Source organism: Bombus vancouverensis, chromosome 8 (genome assembly GCF_051014615.1).
Source record: "Bombus vancouverensis nearcticus chromosome 8, iyBomVanc1_principal, whole genome shotgun sequence".
In the NCBI taxonomy this organism is placed as follows: Eukaryota; Metazoa; Arthropoda; class Insecta; order Hymenoptera; family Apidae; genus Bombus; species Bombus vancouverensis.
In genome coordinates, this window is record NC_134918.1 from 11,855,502 (window position 1) to 11,883,018 (window position 27,517).

At 30.4% G+C, this 27,517-nt stretch overlaps 4 protein-coding genes across 34 annotated transcripts in view; 3 read left to right on the forward strand and 1 right to left on the reverse strand.

The window, feature by feature from the left end:
- The first annotated feature begins 504 nt into the window (after positions 1-504).
- On the forward strand, positions 505-3,760 carry RpS24 (ribosomal protein S24). Of its 2 annotated transcripts, XR_004463983.2 has the most exons (5): positions 505-616; positions 978-1,046; positions 1,270-1,593; positions 2,872-2,946; positions 3,633-3,760. XR_004463983.2 is itself a non-coding variant. In XM_033332333.2 (4 exons), the coding sequence occupies exons 1-4, from the start codon at positions 614-616 to the stop codon at positions 3,633-3,635; spliced, it is 399 nt and encodes a 132-aa protein (XP_033188224.1). In that variant the 5' UTR covers positions 507-613; the 3' UTR covers positions 3,636-3,760. The 2 variants fall into 2 exon arrangements, 1 of the variants encoding a protein (XP_033188224.1); XM_033332333.2 differs by lacking the exon at positions 2,872-2,946 and having other exon boundaries at positions 507-616.
- A 175-nt stretch (positions 3,761-3,935) lies between these two features.
- Positions 3,936-5,129, reverse strand: LOC117155866 (uncharacterized). The gene is made up of 3 exons (XM_033332332.2): positions 4,990-5,129; positions 4,558-4,767; positions 3,936-4,355 (listed from the first exon to the last, which is right to left on the reverse strand). Exons 1-3 carry the CDS (start codon positions 5,102-5,104, stop codon positions 3,964-3,966), a joined length of 717 nt encoding a protein of 238 aa, XP_033188223.2. The 5' UTR covers positions 5,105-5,129; the 3' UTR covers positions 3,936-3,963.
- A 606-nt stretch (positions 5,130-5,735) lies between these two features.
- Positions 5,736-13,964, forward strand: LOC117155865 (uncharacterized). Of its 5 annotated transcripts, none has more exons than XM_033332329.2 (5): positions 5,745-6,160; positions 6,274-6,483; positions 6,595-6,931; positions 8,572-8,752; positions 9,557-13,964. In XM_033332329.2, the coding sequence occupies exons 4-5, from the start codon at positions 8,597-8,599 to the stop codon at positions 11,888-11,890; spliced, it is 2,490 nt and encodes an 829-aa protein (XP_033188220.1). In that variant the 5' UTR covers positions 5,745-6,160; positions 6,274-6,483; positions 6,595-6,931; positions 8,572-8,596; the 3' UTR covers positions 11,891-13,964. The 5 variants fall into 5 exon arrangements, 2 of the variants coding, with proteins under 2 accessions (XP_033188220.1, XP_076476696.1); XM_076620581.1 differs by having other exon boundaries at positions 6,598-6,931; XR_013058938.1 differs by lacking the exons at positions 8,572-8,752; positions 9,557-13,964 and adding an exon at positions 7,901-8,045 and having other exon boundaries at positions 5,744-6,160.
- Positions 13,965-14,472: 508 nt separating this feature from the next.
- LOC117155929 (uncharacterized) overlaps positions 14,473-27,517 on the forward strand; it is a 92,274-nt gene continuing 79,229 nt past the window's right edge. For 24 of the 26 annotated variants that reach the window (XM_076620481.1, XM_076620483.1, XM_076620501.1 and 21 more), the window contains exons 1-2: positions 14,473-14,679; positions 16,582-16,918. In XM_076620481.1, the coding sequence (XP_076476596.1) occupies positions 16,700-16,918 (219 nt within the window). In that variant the 5' untranslated portion in view covers positions 14,473-14,679; positions 16,582-16,699. Of the gene's footprint in view, positions 14,730-16,581; positions 16,919-27,517 lie in introns of all 26 variants that reach the window. The other 2 variants (XM_076620477.1, XM_076620494.1) reach the window with 2 other exon arrangements.

Sequence of the window (27,517 nt, forward strand, 5' to 3'; positions counted from 1 at the left end):
TTACACAATTTACTATGTGATTTGAAATTACAGTGAAATAAAGAAAAATTTTAATTAAAAAAATTTTCAATTTTGCTTACAGTAAAATACAAATTCAAAAATTCAAATATACGAACAACACTTTTTAAAAATATTTCTTTATTTTTAATAATATTAAAAGTAATACTATTTTAAGTAAATAGTATTTTATTATAAAATAATGTGATAAAGCTGTTTTAAATACTTATTGAAAGCTTCTAGATATTTTAATAAAATTTAAAGTCTAAATAAAGACAATGTTACATTACTCTGATTTTTAATGATTACATATCATCTAAAATACTTAACAATATTGTATAACATTTTAAATAATAATTTTGTTTAATTATGCAGTTAATACAAAAAGAAAAATTTTGTATTGTGACATAGAATAATTGCGATGGTATATTTGGTAATATGTATAGTCTGTTCAACGAAACGAGGCAGTAAACGTAAACAAAATTTGATTGCTGTGGTTATAACCATTGGCTGCTGACTAGTAACATTCGAGAGTCATGTCTCGTCGGATAGATTATAGATCGCGCTGCATGTTTCCGTAACAGTCCTCTTGCTAGCGGTACCATAATCAAGCAAAATGGTATGTATTTTATATCCCAAAATTATTAATTAATCGTTGAACAAAGTATGGAATATTTCCTTAAAATGTTATCAGTGATGTATAATTACTTGGTTTTTTACAAATATAATTCATTGATACCATCTCTATGAATATCTAACATTTATATTATTATAGCGTGACATCTTCGTTAATGGTATAACACTATAACTGAAGAATGAAATGTAAATAGAAATATTTTGTTTAAATACAAAAGTGAAATTATGAAATTAAATGTTTTTTATATCTTTTCAAATATCTTTATGTAAGACAATATAATTGTAATGAAGATAATGAAAATCAAAACATAACCTCGAAATTGGATTATTGTTCTTTATTGTAGACGGAAGGTGCTGTTACGATTAGAACCAGAAAATTCATGAGCAATCGGTTATTATGCCGAAAACAAATGGTATGTATATTAATATTTATTATTTATTTTTAGTTGAAGTAACATTTCCTTAGATTTTTGTCTTTTGCTGTCATATCACACGTGAAAGTGTATCATGCTATTTATGCGTATATTATCTCAACACCAACTAATAATTAATGAAGATAGAAATTTCTATTATTATTACAATTAATATTGTATTCATCTATCTTTTTGTACTCATAAAACAATGTTTTTTCTATAGGTTGTGGATGTATTCCATCCAGGACATTCATCAGTACGAAAAACAGAAATACGAGAAAAATTAGCTAAAATGTACAAAGTTATGCCAGATGTAGTTTTTGTGTTTGGTTTCCAAACTAATTTTGGTGGTGGCAAATCAACTGGATTTGCACTAATCTATGATACATTGGACTTTGCAAAAAAATTTGAACCTAAATACAGGTTAGCTAGGCATGGACTATTTGAAAAACAAAAACAGACAAGAAAGCAGCGAAAAGAACGTAAAAACAGAATGAAGAAGGTTAGGGGTACAAAGAAGAGTAAAGTAGGAGCTGCATCTAAAAAGGTAAGATAATACTGTACCTATTTTTCAATTCATTATTATTTTTAAATAATACCCCTTACTTAATGTCATTACATTCACAATATAATTAATAAGTTTTCAAATAGTTTATTAAAATTTTTGATAATATAAAATAATTGTGGAGATGGCAATATATATTTATTTGATGATAACGTTTGTATATATATTATTTATTTGTAATTTTATTTCAATTTAAATATTTTAATAGGATCTGATAAATACATATATATATTTTTTTTTTATTAATTTTTGTCTGTCAGCTGCAAAATGATATTGATTTACATAGATTTCTTATTCATACTTCCATTGAACTTCAATATACACTGGATTATTACATATATATTAAGTCATTCGAAAAGTTTCTTTCGTTTTATAAGGAAATAATGGATGCACAACATTTTTCGTTATATTATTTTATCGAATTACGCATGATCCATTTTGTTCTATCAAGATAAAGATCACAATGTTTGACAGATTAGGTTTCATGTTTGTATAAAGATACATTGTTGTAAAAGATGTATCTGTAAAGAAAGACACTTTTCGGACAACCTAATACTTATTATTATTATTAAAATGTTGGTTGACAAATTTTATCATTACAAATTTCAATCATTGAGAAAAGCAATATAATAAACAAAAATTAAGTATTAAATTAAATAAAAAAAATTTTATATTTATTTAGATTTTAATTCTGCATTTTCATTTTTCATCAGTTATACCTTCTAACTAATTTGCAAATTTTTTAGAAGAACATACTAATAATTAGATTTATGAGTTCATTCTCTTCAACGCAGTTTTATAATATTTGAACTAGGCAGATAATTTATATATCTATATAATCAAAAACATTCGTAAACATAACAATTTTTAAACATGAAAAAGAAATGTAGATAATAGTAATATTAACACATATCTAGTTTTTTAGTAAAATATAAAGTATTTTAATTTTACATTAAGTATGACAATGAAATTGTTTTGTATTGATTTGATTAAATAGTTTTTAACTAGTTTCAAATTATGTAAATGTATTTTTGTATTATTTCTATGGTATGAAAATAAATTATTATGATACTGAGAAACTGGATTTGTGAATTAATAATATAACTGTTATCTAATTTGGATACAATAAATTTTTTACTATTATATGTGTAAAATGTACATATAAAATATTATATGATATATATAATTTGATTATATGTAGAAGAAACACATAATTTTTGCATGCTATTCAGTGGTATACGCTTTTTATTTACATTCTAGGGAAGGAAGTAGTCAAATGGTCATCATTTGTACTACAAGCCTGAAGAGGGAACTTAATTAAGATGCTCATATATGGTCAGCATGCAAACTTCTAAGTTTTAGTTTTTCTTTTATGTTTTCTTTATTTCTTCCTTTCTAGATTTGGTTAAATATATTCTATGTTGTGATCTTTTTTATGTAATATGAATTTTAATTGAATTCCTGTAGTATAGTTTAATTGGATTCCTGTAGTATAGTTTAATTGGATTCCTGTAGTATAGTTTAATTGGATTCCTGTATATTTCGTGTATTGTAACAATTTTCTTCCCACATTCTTATTAATTTCTTGTAGAATAATTTAGAATTAAAAATTGTCCATATATTTTCCAATCATGTGTTAACTATTTTTAACTGTAGTTTATTATAGAATTATTAGTTTTGATACAATCAAAGTTAATATTAACTCTCTGCCTTAAAATTTAGGGACATCTAACAGAATCTTACATATAATATTTCAGTAATATCTAAAAAGTAGATCTTATGTATATATTACTTGTATTATCATTATTTAAGAATAAGTGTAAGATAAAAAACATTAGAGAACCAAGTAAAATAAGAACACTTAATCCTATATTGAAGATCTCCTACACTAGTAATATGTATTTATTGTTATTCTGATTCATGCTTCTAGTAGAAGTAGAACATTTTTGCATGTGTGGGGTGTAATGTTAATTAATGTTGAAATTGAACATTTTACTGACATATTTTTTTTTTTATTACAGTAAATCCATAAGACATCATGAAGATCACGATTTGTTCCACAGGGACGTAAAAATTATTATAATCATTTATTGCTCCAGATAATTATGATAAATTTTATGGAATAAAAGTGTACTCTTCTCGATGGAAACATTTCATTTTAGTACCCTTTTCTATTATACCTCACTGTTTATATAACATTTTATCCATAAGCATTGTGAGAACATTGTATGATATACAAACATATTCTAATAACATCAATGTGTATTTTCATATAAAAATGACCAATTTAATAAAAATGCCGGATTTAAAGAAATTACGAGATGTTGTTATGTGTTGACATAAAATATTATATTATCCCATAAGAACTTCTACAGACCCTTTCTGAACAAAGTCGCTATCGGTTTCACTCTCTTCCAACCCTTTCATTGTTAATGATGAGCTCTCGGAAGAATCAATCTGTTCAGTGTTTCTTATCGTTGTTTGCGGATCAATTTGTTGCGTCACAGGCGTGGTTATAGATGAAATCGTTTGCGATGATTCCGTAACTTCTGGATCATTTGTAAAGTCAAAAGTCTGTCCAGTCTCTATTTTAGTCGTGTCTTTTGGCTTACTGGTACTTGGTGTTTGAAAATTTAACTCATCAGAACTGTCTTCATATTCGTTTTGATTAAATCCTTTTTGTATAAAATACCAGTCACCAATACGAAATCCCCAGTCTTGATTAGGATCAAAAGATAAGATGGCTACAATTTATAAAAATTTGTATGAATTAAACTAAGGAAATATTAATGATATAATAATTAACGTTAATACGTTATAACAAAAGATTATTTATGTTTAATCTTCATTAATCTACTGTTTAATTTTATTCTAATTTTCTACTCTAATATTCATAAATTTATAAAAAAGTTATAGACTTAGTATTACACAATAATCTTTATTTACATAAATTTAATAGATGCCATCCATGATTTTTTATTGCATTTTGTAATTCAAATTTATCTAAGTTTAATATTTCAATTGTCAAAGGAGGCGCTGACGTAGTTGTTAATCCAAATAATCGTTCGTGAATTTGGTTTCTCAACTTAAACAGCCAATCTTGTATCTCCAGAAAAAATTTAGCATTTTGGGAACCTATTTGTAATCTATTATTTTCTGTAACAAGAAAAGTTAATTATTTCTCTTGAGTTGTGAGATAGTGCATTAAAATGTATTACTAGATATATAAGTAATTTATAAATATTACTTTATATAACGAAATCTTTAGATAAAAGTTTTTGCAAATATATTTAAGTATTTAAACAAAATGTTACTTTTTATTAAAAAATCTATCACATAGAATTTCGTCACTAAATTTACATTTACAAACTGTAACACCTCTATTATAAATTTCAGTTGATGTAGATAGATCACAAGTAACAAGTAGTAAAATAGTAATAAGAACACACATCTTTTTCTTAGAAAATACTGACATCTGTGAATAGGTGTTCATGCTTTTATATATACACTGCCGGAAACAAATGTTCATTATTGTAATAATTTTATAGAGAATTAAGTAAATCCGGCGCAATTACTGTTATACAACTTGGATGACCTTGTTTGCACAATTCTGACGATATGACTGTTGTAGAAACAAAATCGACACGATAGTGAAGTCATGAGAATCAGATTCTCTCAGATGTAATACAGTAATAAATGTAATTTGGAAATCCAACTCTTTTTATACAGTCACATTTTGACATAATTAAATCTTCAAAATTAATAGAAGTACGAGACGAGTACAAAACGAATACGAAATCAGGGATTTAATTTTTGTTAATAGCACACGTTATTATAATATTTCATAACATATTGTCATATTTAATAAACTTGTGACAAGACACTAATAAAACTAGTCTGTAGATTTCAAGACATCCAGCCTTATTGGTGAAATTCAGACAATAAAATTTGTACAAGAACTATTGTCTATTTGATATAAACTATCATGTATTTGATAAATACTATAATATAAATCATTATGCATTTATCTTATCATGTATTGTAAACATGTAATACACGTTTTAATTCTTAAATTGTCCCATCCAGGAAATATCTTAGTAGATCAGATTGGATTAAGTTTAGTACTGTATAGTGTAAATATTATGTCAAATTGCCATTAACATCAGTACAGGGCATGGTCATATAAACTGTTTAGACAAGATATTTATAACGTTAAATGTTTATTTCGTAATATTTCTAAATTTTTAACAAACTACTTAGGTGTACTAGATCAACATTTTTAATTAAGTTAGGTTTAAGTGGCTGCATAAATCCATAGTAATGAATATCATCCATCTTAAGTGGGATTTATATCCTACATTGAATTGTGCTGAGTATTGAAAAGTTCAAGCCAACCGAATTTCCATGTTAAACAAATTCAGTACGAGGTTTTTTAATGTAGCAGATATGATCTATAATTTGAAGAAATGTTATAATTGTGCTTCAAGTGCACAGCAGATCATCGTTGCAGCAGATCGGATGTCTACAGCGCGAGTGTCGCAGGTTACGTGTATGTACCACGCAGATATATTGATTTTCTCTTAAACTCCAAGCAGAATTGAATTCTCTGATATTATATCATATTACCTCCTTTATCATTAATTCCTCTTTGTCGTTATTTAGGATCTCTTTTATGAGGTTAGTAGAGTTAATAGGGACAAACAGCTTTTCGGTTAGACTGAACGGTTCTATATGTAAAATAACCGAGTGAAAGTTAAAATAACAAATTGTCTGCTTTTCGACATTTTTGCTTTGATTACAACGCTAGAATATTGTCATACTGTGACTTGTGAAAGTAGGAAGCCAATTGTGGCTGACACAATATCGAAATAGGTATGATATTTTTTGCATCCTAACAGACTAGGCCTTTTTGGCTTCGTCAACCATGTGATCTTCAAGAAGATTATAGTAAATATTTTATTACATTGTAAATTATATGTACAGTAGCCAATTCACTGAAAGGGCATGAGGCTGCAATTACAGGTTGGGACGCAGCCTAAAGTCTGCTTGGAGCAAGTGGGCTGCTAGTTTCAATCACATGTAGAAGTGGGTTCGTTCATAGCGACACGCTCAAGAAAATTCTCCCTAAAATCTCAATTATTGAAAATCTGAGATTTCAGTTCAACTCGAAACAAGTCTTCAAGTGATTCTTGTTTGAATACGCATCAGTTTTGCCAGGAAAAATCTATTTTTTGTACATATTCTACTATAAAACACACTCGTGAACGTATGCCAAATTGTGTGGAGCTCAGTTGAAACAGACTTCGATGCAGCAGCTAATGTAAGTACAGAAACTAGATATAATTTTTATGTTAGAGAACCTAAAGCCTAGATAAGTAATCTAGCTTTATATACTTGTGTAAAGTTAAAATTGCTGACAGTTTAAAAACCTTTACTGTAAAAATATATTTGTAACATAACGCAACCTATTGATGCGACAGTCAGTTGTCTTATTAGTTCAGTGAAAAAGATATGTTGAACAACTGTGTTTATTTATATCTGTAGTATGATTGAAACGTCTTACGAAATACTGTTATTGAGAAATGGCTGTAATTCTAATATTTCTAAATAATTTGGGCCTCACTCAATGAATTCACCGAGTTGTTGTCTTATGATGTGACGCAAACAGGGACGGACTAATGTTTTAAGGATCCCTTTTCAAGATGTACATATAATTTGCAACCACTATTTTGTGTGCCTTGGGTAAAAGATTTAACAAATAGCGCAATAAAATTAAATGAAATAAAAATAATTACAATCTGTAATGCCTGGCACTGAACAATTTGATCGTATTTGTCATGTTTGGTATGATAATACACAATATCAGTGTTTATAAAAATATCTATTTCATTATATTTGTATTTACATTGTGTTTGGAAAGATTTCAACTTAACAATTTCAATTTTAATAAACTGAAAAATTTGTTATGTTATGGTACCTAGGTTATGATCGAATTTGCTTAATAAAAGTATGCTTACATTTATTAATTAATATTATTTATTAATATAGATTATAAGAATTTATTAAAAAGAAAAAATTAAGTTTATTATCAAAATTTCATACATTAAGTCATGTTAATAATTTATGTTATTTTTTACATCTTGAATTGTGTTGTATACTATAAATAAATATAACAGTAAATACTTTTATTTATTATTACATATTTAAAAAAAGATTAATACATACATATTTGAAATTGTCAAAATATTCATATATCAATGTTTCATTAAATATTTCATTATTTAAATAGCCAAGAAAATAGAAACAAACATATAGAAGAATTGGAAAAATTACACAATAGAATTATTGTGTCTACATAATGTCTACATAAACTATGTAAATAAATAAATTCCATGTTAAATGCAGTATTATATTTTATTACATACAAACAAAGAAAAATTTGGTATTATGTATTATAATTGATGGATGTTTTTGTCTTAAACTAACCTCAAATTAATACATCTTACATATTCATATACAATCGAATTTTACGAAACTTTCATTCAAATGTGTATAACCAAATATTAAATACTGTATTATAATATATACGTAAGTAATCTGTATATTAAATGTATTATTATTTTTGTGATGATTCTAAGATAGTAATATAGTCAATATAAAATAAAACAATCCTGTGACTACTTTTATACAAATTCTAAGTTTATTTACCTTAGCATAACTATTACCAATTGTTTAATATAAGCACTATAATATATTTGTTATATATTATAGTGTGCATATATATATATATATATATATATATATATATATATATATATATATATATATATTACTACATACTATATATAGTTTTGGTGGGAAGTGATAAGCAGTGAAACGGGGGAAATAAAATGTCGGCTCGTTTAGTGTGATTTATATACGGTTATATTCAGAATGTATTGACTTCAAATTTTTATTTAGGTTTTAACCTTCTTCTTAAATTAAAATGTTCGAAAACGTATCTCCTGATCAAAAAGATGAACATTACGGAGATGATGAATTTATTGAAGAATTTGAACATAAACCATTACTAATATGTATACCTAAAGTAGAACCTCTATGTTCTAGTACAACTGATTTAATTGAAGATACATCAAATGTGGTAAGTAATTATATAATTATTAATAATTATTAATATATATATATTTTTTTTTCAAATATATAACATTCTTCTTTTTTTCGATATAGAAACTAGATATTTTTAGATGTAATTAGTTTTAAATATATTATTAGATGAAGATAGTTTACTATTGTCAAGAGTTCAGTAAATTTTGGTTTGGTATTATAATTAAAAAATGCACTTCATATTTATATATTATAAAAGGGATGATCAGCTTGTGTCTCAGCTTGCTAATGGCGGGAATTTTAAATTGACATATCTTTTTGATATTGACATATCATAACATAAGTTGTATGTTTCAGTATTATATAAAAATGTAAATGTGATATTTTATTGCAGAGTAAATATTTTTTTTATGATAATATAAATTTGACTACAATTCGTTTGAATTATTAAAATTCAAAAGAAGATTAATATATTACAAAACATATATACATAAATATTGATATATAACATAATTTTTTATTAATAATTATGTAATAATAATTTTAACTTTAACATTGAACATACTAGATATATATTTTATGAAGTACATATTTTATTATTATTCATTAAGATAATTATACATTTATTTAAGAATACTTATGGAAGAAAGTTATATAAACTATACTAAGTTACTTAACTTTATAAGTTATGGTTAATATGACATTGTAAAAGATAAAGAAGGATATTAAACTGTACTTTATACTATTTATTATAACAATATAAATTTTATTTAAGTAAAATATTAATGAAATAGAAACTCGTGTACATATATAACAGTTTTTATGTGTTTCATAATTTTAGGAAGGAGAGGTAACATCAATTCCTTTGACTATTCCATATAAAATAAAAGATCCCATTATTTTACTTGAAAGATGTGATAAAATATGGGAAACACTAAAAGTTATAAAAAATGTGCAAGGTACAACTAAGATTGATACATCTAATGCACTGCCGTCGGAAATAACAACTTCAAAACCATTATATATCGAATACCAACCAGTATTAGGTAACAACAACACGGAATTGCCAAATTTTAAATTTTATGTGAAATCCAAAAAAAAGTTATTTCATTGTTCTATATGTGGAAGGCAATATACTGAAAATCGGAGGTTGAGATATCATTCAGAGAAAGTACATGGTATTTATATAGCACCAAGACGATATCTCAAAAATCCTGATAAAGTGAAAGAAAAAGATCCTAATATTGTTGAGAAAGAGGAAGATAAATTTGAAAAGGTTTCATTAAAGAAAAGTGAAAATAAATTACATACTGAGGCTTCATTGTTACAATATGTGTCGTCATCAAATAATAATAATAAAGTTGTCCCAAATCTTCATTCAAGAAGAAGTAAATCTAATAGTCTTGTACGCAATAATAATGATATTCATATCAATGGAACTACGCAAAATGAACAAGAAAAGAAATTAACTAAAGAAGTAAGACAAAATGAAAAAGTAATCTGTACACGGAATTCTACAGCCTTATCAACATGCACATTGTGTCAACAGGTTGTAAGGAATATAAGAAAACACTTAACTGATTATCATAAAATCGAATCCCCTGATTTTATGTTAAAGAATTTAAATGAAACATGTACTGTCTTAAAAAACAATAAATTAAAAAGAAAATTTTCTAATGACGAAAACGAAACTGTGGGTAAGCTTATTAGAAAAGAACATGTTATTCAAAATAAAAGACGAAAATTATGTAGGAAACGCAGGCAAAGCCCTCGTCAATGTGACATATGCCTTGGTATTTATACATTGAGGAGTTTTTATGAACATATACGTATTCATCGTAACCGTGGAGAAACGAAAGAGAATTTCCATTTATCCACAAACAGATATTTCAATTCTCCAATATACTTACAATCGAAATTCAGTTCTATGCGCACCCCTTTGGAATATACAAATAATGATAATTCTGAATTCCATAAAAATAAAGAGAAAATTATGCAAAATGAGAATACGAGTGACAATATATCAGATATAAAATATTATGACAAACATAAACATATTTGTTTATGTGGAAGAATATTTCGTAATCCCTATACATTGTTTATGCATAAAAAAACATGTACTATCACAAATGATGTGAAGCAACCAATAATAGAAAGTAATGTAAATAGAAAAAGTCGATATGATACAAGAAGTGGTTCTGGTAGAGATTCTGGGCTTGGAATTAACATAACAATAAAGAAAAAGAATGATTCGTATGAAATTATTGACAAAGATAATACAAGTGAAGATAATGTTACAAGATTACAATTACAAGATTTCAATCATCCAAAAGATTCTAATGTGTCTAATGAAGATCTAAAATTATCTAAATATAGTCAGAAACATAGTATTTTGAAGATCCAATCTGCTGATGAAAATATTGATATTGACATTGAAGAAGATTTACCAACCAATCCCTGTAATGATATTATTTCTGGTTCCTCAAGTGAAATAGTAAGTAATTTGTGCAAAGAAGAAAAGCAACAAGAAACGAAAGCGGAACCAAATAATATATCTTACAAAAAGGATGTTAAGTCAAAACTTGACAAACAATCTAATAGTGTTACAGTAAATTTTGCTAAAAGATATAATATTTGTGTATGTGGTTCTAAATTTTATACTAAGAAAGCTCTCGAGATTCATACTAATAAACATCATTCAAGATCACAACTGTTATGTGGATACTGTAAAGTTAGTCTTCCTAATGCTACTGCATGGAATAAGCATTGGTGTTCTGTTAATGAAGGAAAACGGTTTATATTTGTACCAATGGAGCTTAAGTGTCATCATTGCAGTGACATTCTAAACACATATAAAAAGTTTGATGAACATATTAAGCATAAACATTCTGATCCTATAGTACCATTTCAATGTTTTTATTGTTCTAAACGATTCTCTAATACCACATCTCGTAAAATACATTTTGATACTGATCATGAAGTAACCACCTGTTCTATATGTAATAACAAATGTTATGATGTTATGAAGTCCAGGCATGAAGCATATCATTATGGACTTGGATTTCCTTGTCATTATTGTAAAAGAACTTACGGCAGTAAAAAGTATTTGTTAAGACATATGAGAAGAGTTCCTCATCATTCATTGTTGTCATCAATGGAAAGTATCATAAACTAATTCACATAAATCACCTTCCATAAATTTTTTAAATTTTATAAAGGAAGTGAAATACTCAAAGAGTCATGAAGATGTCATAATAATTTCACTGAAATAGATCATTTAAACATGTAGTTTGATTTGTGAATGAAATTAACTATGATATAATTTATAATTCATTTCACTATTTTTCCTTTTTTTTTTTCTAATTACGACAGTAATAAATAATACCCTTAGTTATAAAATATCATTTTATTATATATGTTACATATTTTCATTGTAATGAAATATGCATATTACATAGAAAAGGTATGCTACATTGTCTAGTGTATAAAGTAATGTGATTATATATTAAATAAGTAAATATGTATATAAGTGTAGGTTTAAGCGATGTAAAGGCGAATAAAAGTTACATAATTTGAAATATTATAATAATATCTAATTTTTATTCTTTAGATACATAGTAGAAAATTTAACTCAGTTGTAACCATAAATAAAATTTTAACATCAAATGATAAAGAAAATATTGTAACAAGTCGTAGTGATTGAGCATTAAAAAAACGACTGTTTTTATTATATATATATATATATATATATATATATATATATATATATATATAATTTAAATATGTATATTTTAATAGATTTCTGACAGAGGGATTTATCTAAATACATTTGTATACACCTCCAGGTAATTCGGGTAACACAAGACGTATTGATACGATGTGTTAATAATAGTACATATGTATTTAGAGAGATGGTTTATAGCTATAAATATAGTTTTATTTACGTTAATTATAAGCTATTTTATTTAATTATCTTTAGTTATCAATTACATGTACACAAGAATGAAAACAAAATACGGAAGTATACTTACAAAATATTAACGAGGCAAATGCTTTGTAGTTAACAAATATGTTACACAGTTATTATTAAAACAGTTTTTCCTTTTTAGGTAATAATAATTTATCAATATTGATCGTTATGTAAGTTTTTAGTTCGATTCGTTTTATATCGTAGAACATAAGAATTAATTAAGTATTGTTTTTTTTACTGTTCATATTAAAAATGTGATTTTTTTGGATTAAGAAAAATTTTTTAAGTATTTATGTATTTTTATTTAGGCACGTCGTGAACTGTTTCATATTAAAATATACAGTTGGAAACATAAATGTTGGCACTCTATTTAAAACAGAATAACTTATTCAAAATTTGATCAAAAGTTTTGAACTTCTGTGGGGAGCTAGAAGGATTAGTTTACTAGACGAGATTTAAAAACATTTATGAAAAAATTGCAGTTGGTCGAAGTAGCGAAGAAAATACTTAAGGTCATTTTTACAACTTTTTTTATCTGAATCTGTAACGAAAATTTAAAAAATACGTGTTGTAGATTTATATCCTTCACACATATGCCGAAGATTTCACCGAAATCGGTTGATGCAGAAACAAGCAATAGGCATCGAAAGATGAACAAAATGTAGAGTTATCACAGTTATAGGCCGTAGAGTAATAAATAAAATTGCAGAAATCTGCCATTTTTATCATTTTTAATTGTTTGTAGCTCATAGCAACGTTAACCGCTTTTCAGCATGTGTATAACTAATACAGATCTACAAAACGGATTTTTTAAATTTTCGTTACAGGGTGAGAGAAAAAAATGGTAAAAATGATCTTTAGCTACTATTTTCTTCGCGATTTTGACCAACTGTAATGTACAAAAAAAATTTGTTGCTTTTCATCTAGGAAATTAATCCTTCTAGCTCCTAAAAAAAATTCAAGTCGTTTGTAGCAATCCTAAAAAATTATTGCATTTTAAAAATCGTACTATTATTTATTACGTTCCTAACTGCATATAAATTTTTTTATACATTATGTATTATACCTTTACAAGTATAAGTTACAGTGAACTTTAATGTAAATAATAATTTATCTTTTATAATTTTATAATACAAATTCAATACGATTTCTCATTCCAGTATTTAAGTGTTAATAATAATAAATACCATCATGTGAATCATGTGCAAATGTAAATGTAACGGCATGTTAATGTTGATTGTGAAGATAAAGGAGAAAAATAAAGCAACTTCGGTTTGAATTGTATAAAGCTATAACTTTCACCTTTAAATTATTGATTTATGATATAACTATTAAATAACATTTATTAATTTATTAAAATTTATTAAAGGTGCCGTACAATCTAATCAAATGTTTAAAGTTTGAAGATAATTGTAATATTGAAGTTTAATAATGAAACTGTAAATTTATTAGAAACATAAAATTTATGATCGACGTTAAATGATAAAAAAACAATATTTTATTTGTATTAATGTCTAAGATGTATAGAATACTATGTCGTAACTATTGAATTCAGTAGACAAGTATGTTTCGTAATTTTATGTAATATAATTTAAAATATTTGTATTCCAATATCGTCCTATTGACAAAAGATCAAGTTTCTTATGTGCCCTACACGAGGTAGTCACTGGTCACAGTGATGGTAATCGGGATGCTCGATTGAAAAGAGGGGATAGCCAGCGCATCTGGAACATGATCACCAGGCGTCGCTTCGAGCGTACCCGTCGCCATCAAAGTTATAAAACCGATCAAAGCCGTACGGAGTTTTCAGGAGGGTGGTCGCGTTACGCTCGGAACTTTCTTAAACAGACGGAATCCTTTCGAGTAGTATATATAAATATATATATATATATATGATTTGGTTCGCGCAACAGCAAAAGTAAAAAAATGACGGAACGTCGTGTGATTTGACAGTGAAGAAACATTTAATGGGAAAAGTGCCTCGGTATCCTGTGGTTGGTATTCGGGAATCCTAAGTATCGCCACAACACCCTGTAGCTCTCTGGTTAGTCGCGTCATTTTTCGGTACATCAGGATTTGATTAAGAAGTGATTATTCGGCAAAAGTTGACCCGCTTTCGTAGGTCGTGCTTACTATACTCAGCTATGGAAGTAGAGAGTAACGAAGCTCACGAAAACTTCTCAAATGTCGATTGTCAGATGTAATGTATAATTTTATAGGGAATAAGGAACTAAGGCCGGCATAGTCGACATATATGTATACACAGTGACTCTGACAATAGCCCGAGGTAGGAATTTCTGCTTTAGAGAAATATGGAGGGTCCATTCCCTATCGGTCACATATCGTAATTGACAAAGTTCGTTCTTATAAATGAGCTTATATTTGAGCCTTATTTTCATTACACGTTTTCTATCGGTTACGTTTTGTTCTGTTTATCCAGAACGTTACGTATAACGTAACGATCTCTGGATTAACAATGGAGTTCATGTTCCTTATTTATCGTTTTACGTTCTTTCAGAAACATCAAACATGCTTCATCTATCATGCGCGAACTTTCTCATTATACCTTGGCCTTTCTCGTCTCAATAAAGGTTACCTAATTTCATCTTTTGAATTATAGAATTTCTTCTTGCTTGACACGAATGTATCAAACAGGAGCGAGAAAATGTTTCTTCCAGATTTTATATTTATTATTCTATCGTGTTTCTGACCAAAAAATATGTCGATTTTTGCTGGTGCTGGTGTATGGAACATTACTTACTTGATTTTGAAAGTCAAAATGATCGTCCCGCGCGACGTGACTGCTTTTATCGCGGCGGTTCGCACACTTGAGAAGCGCGCAGTGCTCAAACGGGCACGGCCGAATCGATTTTCCCTGGTTCCACTACTGACGATAGAGCTACATGTATGATTACTCGAGTCCCTCACAGCTACCGGAAACTATTTTGCCCAGTTTCTCCCGATGAACGGTAGCGTTTCCTATAGTCAGTCCGCCGTGAGTGGATTGGTCTACATCACAAGTTCTACACAGACGGCTTGGTCGCTGGTTCGGTAACGTCAGTGGAAACTGGCCTGCGTGAGATTGGCTAAAATTAAACCGCGATCGAACGCGGGCGTAATTCGTGATGTAGTTAAAACGTGGATGGAAACATGACTTTCATTTCCAATGGCAATTTAGTTCCGGTTATTTAATCTTCGATGAATACTCGTTGCATTAATCGATTGGTTCTCGATCGGCATGTGCCTTGTGAAGTCTGTCTGCAACGTGCTACAGCTAGCTCATCATATACCGTTATACCACCCGTATCGCACGTTAAGAATCCTAAAAATAGCGGCGACCAGTGAACGAAAATAATTCTACATTTTCTAATGAATCCTGGTGGCGTGTCTGTGAAAGAAAGGGTATGTTTGGACGTGACGTGCTAATCAGGTCAGGTCGCAGATCAATCCTTTTTTAATCGCTTCGGGAAATATTTTTCGATATTTACGTTGAGTGCGTAATTTAAACGCTGCGAGTCGATTCAATTTCTCTTCTCTGCTTTGTTTCACAGTATATTCTTCTAATTCGTTTACGAATAATTATTCTCGGCGCGTTGGACGATGTTGTATTTGTAACGATCTGTTAGATACTTTTAATACGATTATAGTACAAAATCAGTTTTCAAGATACGATTCAAAATCGTATATAGATTATCCTTTTTTCTATCGGTTTCAAAGTACTTTGGTTTTGTCACCAGTTGGATCGATATTGTATAGACGTGGTAGTACGAGTAGCGAAGGTGCCAGCAACGAAGGAGACAGGAGGAATAAGATTTCAAAGAATTAACCAATCAGCTCGGTAATCCGTAGATTGACCCGTTTCTCCTGATCGACGATTCGTCGTCTCGTTTGAACAGATATCCGGATTCTGGCCAGCGTACCGACATTGGTAATCAGTGAACGGAAGGAAGGCTCGAGGCGCGGAACGCGAAAGGGTGAGACAGGGGTGAACTGGCGGAGGGTGAGGCTGAAGTGATGACGGGCGAGGAAGGAAAGTGCGGGGGTGGAACTGGCACTGGCGGGGATGCCGGTGTGGGAAATACGAACCTTACCGACAACGTGAACAATGTTAACGCCAATGTACATGCGAATGTTAATACCAACATAAATGTCAGCCAACAGAATGGAGGACCGGAAAAAGCGCCCGTCGTCGGCGGTACCAATGTGGAAACTTTACCACGCGCTGGCAAGCAGGTAAGAGAATTTCTATGGAATTCATTTTACTTTTAATATTTAAGTCTATAACGGTACGTGGTAACGTTATTTATGTCTCTTGGATAATATTTTACGATTTTGTTAGTCGTTGATCGTTCGTATAAGTTATTGATAATGTATGTTATCTTTATACGGACAATTATAAGTTCATTTTATGTCAGAAAGTTATTTCACATTTGAGATGTGTGTTAGGCTTTTTAGTCTTGGATTACAAACCGCGAGATAGCGTAATAGTAATTTTTCAATTCTAAATATAATCGTTAATTTGTTTAATGGAATAGCTAAGTATAGCGTGTATCTTGTATTGATTTTTTATTAATGTGAAATCTATGAAAACAGGCTAACAGTAAACAGCAATGATATCTATTTGTTGGTATATTTTATCTAATTTAGCTTACGCATTTATACGAGCAACGAAATGATTTATAACGATACGTGCATCCTTATTCATGCGTGGCCCTCAATTATTCTGCCAAAAAATTATAAGAATTTACAATTCTTAAATATGAAAATAGAAAGAGAATTTTTATTTGGTACAATGCCTGCTTGAAAATACTTGAAAGTATAATATCCACGATTTTGATTAAAAATGCAATTTTTTTACATTTAAGTTTATTCCATAAGCTTTACTCAGCAAAATGTCAAATAGTAGCATTCAATTTTATTATTTTATTATACGGATACATTTCGTTATAAATTTTATTATGCGTACTAGCCACGTGTGTTTGCTCTCATATTTTTCCTGACATACTGTTACGATCTCAAGTTACAGAACGTTTATTGCGTTAACGGAGATGAGTAAGTATCTCTCTTTTAGTTGATCTCAACCGAGAGAAAGATTAGAAAACATAAAGTTTTGATGAAATGCAGTAATTTAATATTCATGAAAGAGAGAAAGATGACACTGGAAGCTGTGTATCCGGTTTTCAGTACTTACAGTACCGTAAGAAACTGGCAGGCGATCATTAGATCCCCCTTTGCCGTATCTAACAGCTAACAACGACAGCCAATGGATAGCATTTATTCAAGAGAATTACAACTTGCACATGGCTTCTACTACTATTTATTCGTTCATGCGTAACAATTTGATGACACGACAATTTGATAGATTAAGTATCTAGGAAAATTAGATAGTTCATTTCTAGTTCTTCATGTATATTTCATAAACAAGAGAAAAATGTAAATTTCTATTTAATCACTACATCGAATTATTAATTTACAAACAATTAAAAAATCGAAATTGCAATAACAGATAGACAAATTCGTATAATTCTGTTTTAATATATCATTTTTGTATAAAATAGTTGGTCGTATATACGATAGTCGAATGAATAAACTTCTATTTTATTTGTTTGTTCTTTTTGGACTAAGAAGAATTCTAAAGGATTATTCATAATTTCCACCTTTTTATCATTACGATGTTTTAACAGTACAATCATTTAAGTTGCTCGGCGTTCATTAAATGCACTTAATAAAGATTCTGTTCAGGTCGATAGGGTACTTGTTTAGGTTTAAATCAATCCAATCTGGTCAACAAGGTAATGTTGCAGCATCCTTTGTTAAACTATCTTAAGGTACTTTTATAAAGGGCTCTTGATATTTAATTACAATCCAGAATACTAACGCATTTAAACAATAAATTCGCGGAGTTACGTAATGTATAATTTATTGCGTTATTCAGAACTAAATGTTGTTAAAAGACATATTTTCACAATTCAAACATCTTTTATTTCGGTCAACTTTTTTACATGCGTAGAAATAGCAACAAATAGTTAGCGGTATTCCTTCTTTAATTAAAACTTTGTTAGAGGTTTACGTGTAAATCTAAGGAACTTATGTTGTTTTATAAAACTGTTCTTCAGTGTAAAAAATGTTACATTTATCTTACAAAATCTTGTAATTGATACTCAGGTCTGTTTAAGATGGCTCATTATCAGCACAGAATCTGCTTTTTATCATTACACATTATCAGTAGACATTAGCAAGTTATAGCGATGCATATAAAATAAGAATAAAAATAGAGATAGAATAATAACCTTGAACATGAATACCAGCATAGTTTTGCTTATTCATAAGTTATAAACGTTTCAAGTAATAGAAAAAATTGGTAAGAACATACATGGAGGCTGTTGCTGTAATGAGTAATGAATTTTCCATCGTACATACATATATTTGCTTTTTATTAGCGACATTAACGTACAAAGAGCTGTATTAAGTTTAGTGAATGATTGTTCCAGCGGACAGCTCAAAGGTCATGGTTAACGTAGGACGTAGGTTGTGAAAGTTGTAGATGGGGAATACACGTTATGTGTTCAGGATTTTAATGGGTCCAGCGTATACTATGCCCAGTACACAATAAAACCCGTTTCTATTTATCTTCTATTCAGTTCTAAAGTTAATTATACATTCGACATTAAAACGAGTTTGTTCGTAAAACTAGTTTCTGTATTTCTGAATGTAATCGTACAAGTTTCTTTATTTCGTATAAGTATTTGTATTTTATTTTTCTCATGATACAAATAAAAATTTATATACGGAGCTTGTATCAAGAATGTTTTATTTTGTGGTGTTTTTAATTAGAAGCGGTATCTTAACGTTTAAAACATTATTTAAATTTAATAATTATTGTAACATATGCTGATAAGCGAATAACTTTTAAGGAAATGATTTAACCTTCATACATAAAATTATGAAGTAACTAATATTCGATTTTCGATATTTTTAACTATCATATCTTATATTTTATCTCTATTTTTGCGTGATTCGTCGAAAATCGAAGCGAATGGATATACGGTCAACAGTAAAATATTATAAATATTTATTTTTAGTATTTAAGGAGGTACGTGTAAAATTATATTAATGCTTGCGTTTTCTTGCATTAACTGCAGTGCAAGGAATTTTATTGGCACTACCAAGAGGTAGTATCGTGTACACATAAGTGTAGAACGTCGTCTTTGTGCTTACTTGTCTTTTGATATATTTATTCAGCGTCTATTTTTATATGATGTATTTTTTCTGGTTTCTCGAATGTACTGATGAATCAAAGGGTGTTTCCAGAAAAAGTAGCGGGCTGTAAATACTTGAAGAAATGTGCATGGGTTACGAGCCAAAGCTTTTTATTTCTTTTTCAGAGACGCATTTTGCCTCAAACATGATATTAGTCATGTAGAACGAAAACGTGTATTCTTTGAAAGCGTATCGATAATAATCTGTCATAAATTTTGATTTAATATCTTTCTCGGTATAATTTAACGTAATAATTTAATAAAATTTCATTTTATAACAATGCGATAAAATCTAAAGATAATTATTTTTATGTTATATCATTGAATTTGTCTCTTTATAAAAAAAGAGTATTAAAAAGAGTTTACGGAGTACTATTTTTAGAAGAGTTAGATGATCACGCATCTTTGTCCGTTAGAAGAAAGCTTTTATTGATATCTGAAATGCGATTTTCTTACAATACAATAGCAGTGAGGGCAATATTCTGCATTCGATATCAGATACAAAATATATACATTATTAAAACACGAGGGGACTTGTACACATTGTACACACATAAATTTATGCATACTTCGTTGATATTATGAATGAAATAATTATGTACGACATCTGTATGAATTTAAATAGGCTAATGAATAATATTTCATTGTCTTGGCACATTATGAAGGAGTAACAGCAAACAGTGTGTTTCGTTCTATAATAAAATAAATATTTTTAATGTAATTATATAGATTTCATCAGGTTATAATATTTCCAAGTAATTAAATTACTAAATATTAATATTCAGCCGTGAATATTTTTATCAGTACAATACCTACATCTTGTAGTACTTTTAAGACATTTTCCCCCCGAATTCCTGAGAATTCATGCATTTCTGATAACTTATCAGAGGGAGTGTTGTTGCATCACTTATCAGAATTCTCCGTACTCCTACGAAATTCTTTTATGCACACAAAGATTACATAAACTTAGTTACTATACTTATACCGCCCGGCATCTGTAATTCGTACATTGTACGTAACTCCGTTTATCTACTCGGTATGTACAATGTACACGTTGGGCTCACGTAAAATTACGTCATAATCCTATCAGTATGGACCTTGTAAATGGATCGTCATAAATGAACCTTCATTCATGCTACGAGGCCATGGTTACTATCTCAAATCGTTTAACGCGCAACTGTGCATATACATAGTAATCGTTCCTGTAATTTAATTGCAAATTTAATAAAAGACAAAGGTATACAATTTTTGTTTAGGTCGGACTTTGAACCTTCAGATTTAATTGAAAGCATCGAACGATATCATCTGCTTATTGAGTACTCGAGATCTACGAGTTTTCTTAAGAATCTCTCCACGTTTATGTTTGAAGATCTTTGATTGAACTTTCCGATATGTACATAATGGAGGCGGGTCAGTTCGATGAACTCGTTTCGTTAGTCATACTATAGATATCTGAACAAACGAAGTCAGATCGATTCAGGTATAATCGCAGTGGACGGAAGTTTTGTTGCTGTTCAACTTAGTTTACGTACGATACGTAATCAGTGATAGGATAAAAGCACAAAGGTGACGCTGAAATATGTAACAGATATACAGTTTTCTGATCAGACTTTCCTTAAGCGTTTCGTATCGAACTTTATAACGACCGACATTCACTTCGAATTTGCGAATGATGAAGGGCGTGATGGCCCTGTAGCGTCTGGTGATGATGAATTTAGGTCATTCGTGTACTTTATCCGAGATGTATGTCTCGTTATTTGTGACATTCAGTGGCATGACCGCTATAATTTCATGGTCTTCATGCAGGGAAGCATCCTACAAGTATTGTTCGCGGCATGACGTGTCATACTGTGCGTAAATTTATGGAAGTTAGCGCGTAAAGACATATGTGACGAGACTGGGTTACATCTGATTGCTTACAATGCAACGCAATGCAACACACGCCTACATTTGTTACGAATACGTGTGCTTTTTAACGTATCACTCATCCGGTCGCAGGAATCGTTTAGGAAACGAGTAATGCAATTTTTATGGTAATCAGCAAAGAACGGGGATTTAACGTGTAATCGTGAAATGAAAATTTGTTCAATTTATATTACGCATTGCGAAGCGTATAAAGCATGTAAATGTTTCATTTGTATATTTTTCTGTAATGCAGGATTTTTTAAAATATATCTCTTGTACGTCGAAGGAGATTAAAACGTATAGAGCGGATTTCAAATTTTTATTTTGAATAGTGATTACGAGGTAAATTGAGTTGAATTTGGTGCAAGGAACTGCCACTGAAACAAAAGAAGTTAACGATGAACTAGTTGGAAACTATGTTTTTTATTTTACTTTCATATGAGATCATAAATTGAAATTAGTTTTAAAGAGCTTATCAATATCATTGAAATCAAGTAGATACAAGTTCCTCGAAGAGTTTTAACTCCATTGTGTTTCGATATCACGATATTTTATGTTCGTTTGCAAAAGCGTCTTTTATCCGACTCATAGTTTGAAAATTAAATAGGTACATAGTTCGAAGATGCGGAAAATACTGCATGACTCTCGATTTTCGTGAATTCCAACTTTGTTATTGCATATTAACTCAGTAATTTACATTGTAATATTCCGCTATATGTGGCTAGAATGATAACAGATAAATAATAGAAATATCGCTGATGCTTTCAGCTGTAATTTACATTCTTATAAGGAAAATAAGCAACGATGCAATAAAAAGAAAATAGTCTTCGCTCGTTTGCATATAATAAATTGCATGTACAAATTTTTGTTTCTCCCATCTAAGAGTTTCTTGTGCTCCGTTTATCCGTAGCGATCTCTAAAGAAACGCGGTAGCCATTAATATCAATTTCCTGCATGTGTAATTGTTATTTTTGCATCATGGATTAATGACGCATGACGATCGTTACATTCTGATGTATAAAAGCACTATGCACAACGTGTAATGTACGTAATGTTCCATACATGTCTCCGTAATCTTGACATACATACCTATTACCGACACGCCTTTTAAATTCTGTTCACTATCGTGTTTTTGCGAGATTGGTCTATCTCCCATTTTCTTCGCTACAAGATAATTAACTTGCTTCGTAAAACGCGTTTGTTATAGCAGGCAGGATGTCGATAACAGCGTACAGGGGAAAGAAAGCTTCGAGTACGAAAAGGTACCGAGTTCTTTGCGAAAGGCAGACCAATTAAAACGGTCCCTGAACAGTCGTTCGAAGGAAAGACTGACACGTGGCGATAAATTTTCGTACGTTCGTTAATTTAATCATCGTTATCCAGCGAGCTATGCCTAATAGCGTTCACGCGGTATGTGCAATTTTTCTGTTTTCTATTTGTCAATTCTCAACCGCATGGAACTGGGTTGCAAAACCACATAAAGAGATACGCGAACTCAGGCGCGCATGCGAGCTCGGCTCATCTACGTGTAAAGTTCCTTCCAGTGGGGTGTAAAGGTAGACTGAAAATAAACGTTTTTGCCTCGGCACGTTACCGCAATAGCGTCGATGCTTGAGCAGAGAACTTAAAGCCCTGTTCCCTACGCTTCGACTTGTTCCACGCACGTGCATCCACAGTTTCAAACTGGAGAACGTCACTTTCTTCCTGTTACGATGTTCAATTTAGTTTCGTGTATAAGATATAGATATATTTTCTCAATGTATCAGACATATATCTTCGATATAGTACAAAGGTGAAAAAGCCTTGGATTAACTACGATGATAATCTAATAATAATCGTAGTCATAATGACGGCTAATCGTGTTACTGGAGAAGCGAATCTTTAGTTACTTGCTTCGTGGTACCAGTAGTTTGTAATTTTTGCTGGTTCATAAATTTTGTGGAAGTGGGAAGGAAATCGGAAATAAATATGTAAACAGTAAAAATGATGTCAGAGTGTCGATTCATAAAAATAAAATATTTCCGTTTGGTAAATGATGCAAGATTTTTGTATTGTAATGTTTTGTACCGTGTAATATATGGACATATATTGTATATTTAATGATTAGCATCATAATATGCGTTTCCACGTCTCTTGTTGTAACTTCTTAAAATGTACATATGATTTGTAAAATTAAGCGATGATAGCTTGTAAAATAGTACTTTGCACAAAGCTGATTGCAAGTTGTAAAATTTATTTTCAGAGTTTTGTTCGTTCGATTATCAAATTTATGTACGTTATTGTTCTACAAGAAAATTTATTATTACTCGTAGCTTGTAATTTGTGACTTGTCACAACTATCACGATACCACTAATAATATTAATTTATTTACGTAAGAGCTTTACGTAATTCTTATTTTATCATTGGTTCTAAGAAAGTCGAAATGAAATGTAACGCATCTCAATCAACTTGTTTGAAAGGATAGAAAGGTTACTTTAAATACAAATGTCTGAGAGAATGAAAAAAGGTCAGCTTTAATTTTACTCGCAATATACATACGTACATATGTGGTCGTTGTAGAAAACAAGTGCACTTTCTCGACAGCTTTTAGGATTTCTCAAAGAAATTTGGCATTGTGCCTTCGATGCGTTCTTACGATGCAGACGCGTAATATCGAAGACGCCAGTGATCGTGACCCAGTTTAATAACATCTCATGAAACGCTTCCGTCATTAAAACCATTGTAGGTGGTTAGAATTATTCATCGGGCCAACAATCGGCTGTAATGTGTTACTAACAGCAGGCTAATTTGATTATTAAAACGTGACGATTTCGAAATGCCAGGCGTCTTCTCCGAATAACCGTTTAATAGACGTTGCACCAATGGAGCGTGATACTTGGTCTTTGTCCGCGTATATGCTTCCCTATACGAATGACGAAACAGTCGGAGGGTGGCTTGAAGGGTCCTGGCCTTTTCTTGCACACTCAATACTTCCTCTTCTTCATGGGTTCTTTCGTGCGTATTCGACCCGGTAACCCGACTGCCACCCTTTCCCTGGCCCTGGCCCTCTCATCGCTAAACTAGGGTTCATGGCATCCCAACGTCATTTAATTTAGTCTCAAGGGTTAAGAGAAGTGAGCTCCTCGTGTAAGTAAGCGGTTTCAAATGATTTTCGAATCCTTCCACTCCGTCGTTTAGCTTCTAATTAAGAAACTCGAAATTTGCTGTGCACACAACAACCGGAAAATAATTTACCTCTGGCGATTGAAGTTATGAGGTACAAGGAGATTTCTTTTAGTGCCCGATAAAAATTGGTTGATTAATTTATTGTAGGATTAGCAGTAACAAGGTTCAAGACAAGACAACTTCGATATTTAGATTATATTTGTTTGGAGGAGACAAATGACTTAGGCTTGGTACTCGAAGATTTGACGTTCGAAGGTGTAAAAGTTTGTTGTTTCGAATGTTAGTTGATTATGTATTTATAGTGTTCAGGAAACGATTTAATTTCAATCGACTATGAGTTGATCTTGTTTTGGCTTATTCAAATTACTGGAAGGCTACCTTGTTGCAACACTCTTTAGTTGGGATTCGGTAATCGAGAAATATCATGTTCTTTATTTACGTTATATCGGCTTGTTAAATATTTTTACAGAAAATATATGCCGAATATTATTTATAAGTATCATGCATGTACGCTTTGCTACGTGCAGTTAATGACATGGAAACTGTGTGTGCAGATTCTTTCATATAACGACCAGATCGATCGCAATGACATTGATTTCAGTGTGTTGATCGTATGTCTGTCGGCAATTTGTCAATGACACACACACAGCTAGCTCGAATGCTAGGTGTTTACAGATAAAAGAGGAGAGAAAAGAAACGAAGGTGAAACTAGTGGATGGATTTATCATAAATGTTCCAATTCTTAATCGAATATCTACTACTATTACGTATTTCGTGTTATAGAAAATTAATTCTTTTTTTACGTTTACCTCGGAACAATATTATCGACGATTTATTTTTTTCTGAATGAATTTTAATAATATTTATACGACGAATAAAAATTGAATTAAAATTACGATGCCAAATAAATGTCTACTTTCTAGTTACTGACTAATCAATACTATACTGATCAGTATGGGTAAGGTTAGGCATCACCTGGAGCAACAACCTGTATCAATTATCGAGCCGTGGGTTAGGTTGGTTATTTTTTCTCTATACGTGAGTGTAATCGCGGAGATTATCAAGATAATATTAACTCTGTATCGTAGCGGCGCAGCGCGTGGAAAATTATAAAATCAATGTAGCTGCAAGGAAACGATTTAGATCGTTCTGAATTAGATTCGTACGATACATTCTATATCGAATTTTACAAGAAAATTCTTATCCAATTAGGGCTTAAAAATTCATAAAAGTTTTATTTTTCATAGGAATGAACGTAGGTAGTATTTTATAAATAAAGTGTATTTTATTCGTAGAACTGGCATCAACCGTACTTTTACATAAATAGGCGGTGCACTGTCATCTGAAGCCCCAAGTGTTTTTATCATATTAGACAATTTAATTACCAAAGAATCCGATTGCAGGCATATCAAATATTCACTGCCTTTCTATCTTATGTTTGCTTGCACGTGCTTTGAGTGTGCAAACGGCTTTTTTTAATATATAAGAAAATGTGTAATATTATTGAGCTTAAGCGAAGTGGAATTTCATTAAAAACTTACGAAATATGGACACGCTGTGTCCAATTTATCCTCTGCCAGATATGAATTTCATCAACATTCTTTAGATGTTTCATAACATCACGCTATTCCCTATGAAAGTTCACTAAAACGAGATATTAAAATTAAAGCTGACAAAGATAATTGATACGTTAAAATGCATATATCTTTTTGCTATTTTTATCGCAATCAATGAAAATCAAGTTATAATCGTATCTATACCGTGAAATATTATTCTTTATTGTTTCAATATATTCAATATATTCTTCAATCTTAATAAAACGTCTAATATAAGAATTAATAAAATATCATCTTATTGCATAAACGTTCGCTCTCTCATTATTTTTTTACACCTAGCGTCAAAAGTGCATGCTGCTGTAACTATACAGAATTTTTTAACACGTTTTAAACGAATACTACTCAGTTGGCAACAGCTGTTAAAGTAATAAAATATCAATAAGCCGTTACATTTAGAATGACGAGGGGAACCTCTTTCAATTGTTACCCAATTTACAATGACTGGCTTTCTCTGCTACGTAATTTAGAAAAGAAAGCAAACCGATATCTACAACGGCTTCGGAGACAACAAACAGCGTTACGTGACTCACTGTGTTCATTTGATCGAATCCGTTCGATGTTATTCCAATCGAACGAAGACAAATACGTACAAAATGTGACAATAAAAGATATATCAATAGGCAGAAAAAGCTCGCTTATACGTTTCCACGCGAAGTCTCATTGTTTCACGAGCAACCGATCAGCGTTTGATCTATCGGTCGTATCTCGGTGACACGTTGCACTATACAAAGATGCTTGTATCGAGCAATGTTAATTAAGCAACGGTGTCGATAGCGATTGAGCGATGGTAGGTGAGGTGATAAGGGGGTGGTACGTGGATGTGGAAGGACGCAAAGAAGGAGGTAAGCGGAACGATAGGAATAGGGGGCGGTTTGCTGCAATAGCG

Coding starts and splice junctions, on each gene's coding strand:
- LOC117155866 (XM_033332332.2), bottom strand. CDS start 5,104: ATGAACACCTATTCACAGATGTCAGTATTTTCTAAGAAAAAGATGTGT. Junction 4,768..4,989: donor AACTGAAATTTATAATAGAG/GTGTTACAGTTT, acceptor TTCTTGTTACAG/AAAATAATAGATTACAAATA. Junction 4,356..4,557: donor ATGGCATCTATTAAATTTAT/GTAAATAAAGAT, acceptor TATAAATTGTAG/CCATCTTATCTTTTGATCCT.
- RpS24 (XM_033332333.2), top strand. Junction 1,047..1,269: donor TATTATGCCGAAAACAAATG/GTATGTATATTA, acceptor TTTTTTCTATAG/GTTGTGGATGTATTCCATCC.
- LOC117155865 (XM_033332329.2), top strand. CDS start 8,597: ATGTTCGAAAACGTATCTCCTGATCAAAAAGATGAACATTACGGAGAT. Junction 8,753..9,556: donor TTGAAGATACATCAAATGTG/GTAAGTAATTAT, acceptor TCATAATTTTAG/GAAGGAGAGGTAACATCAAT.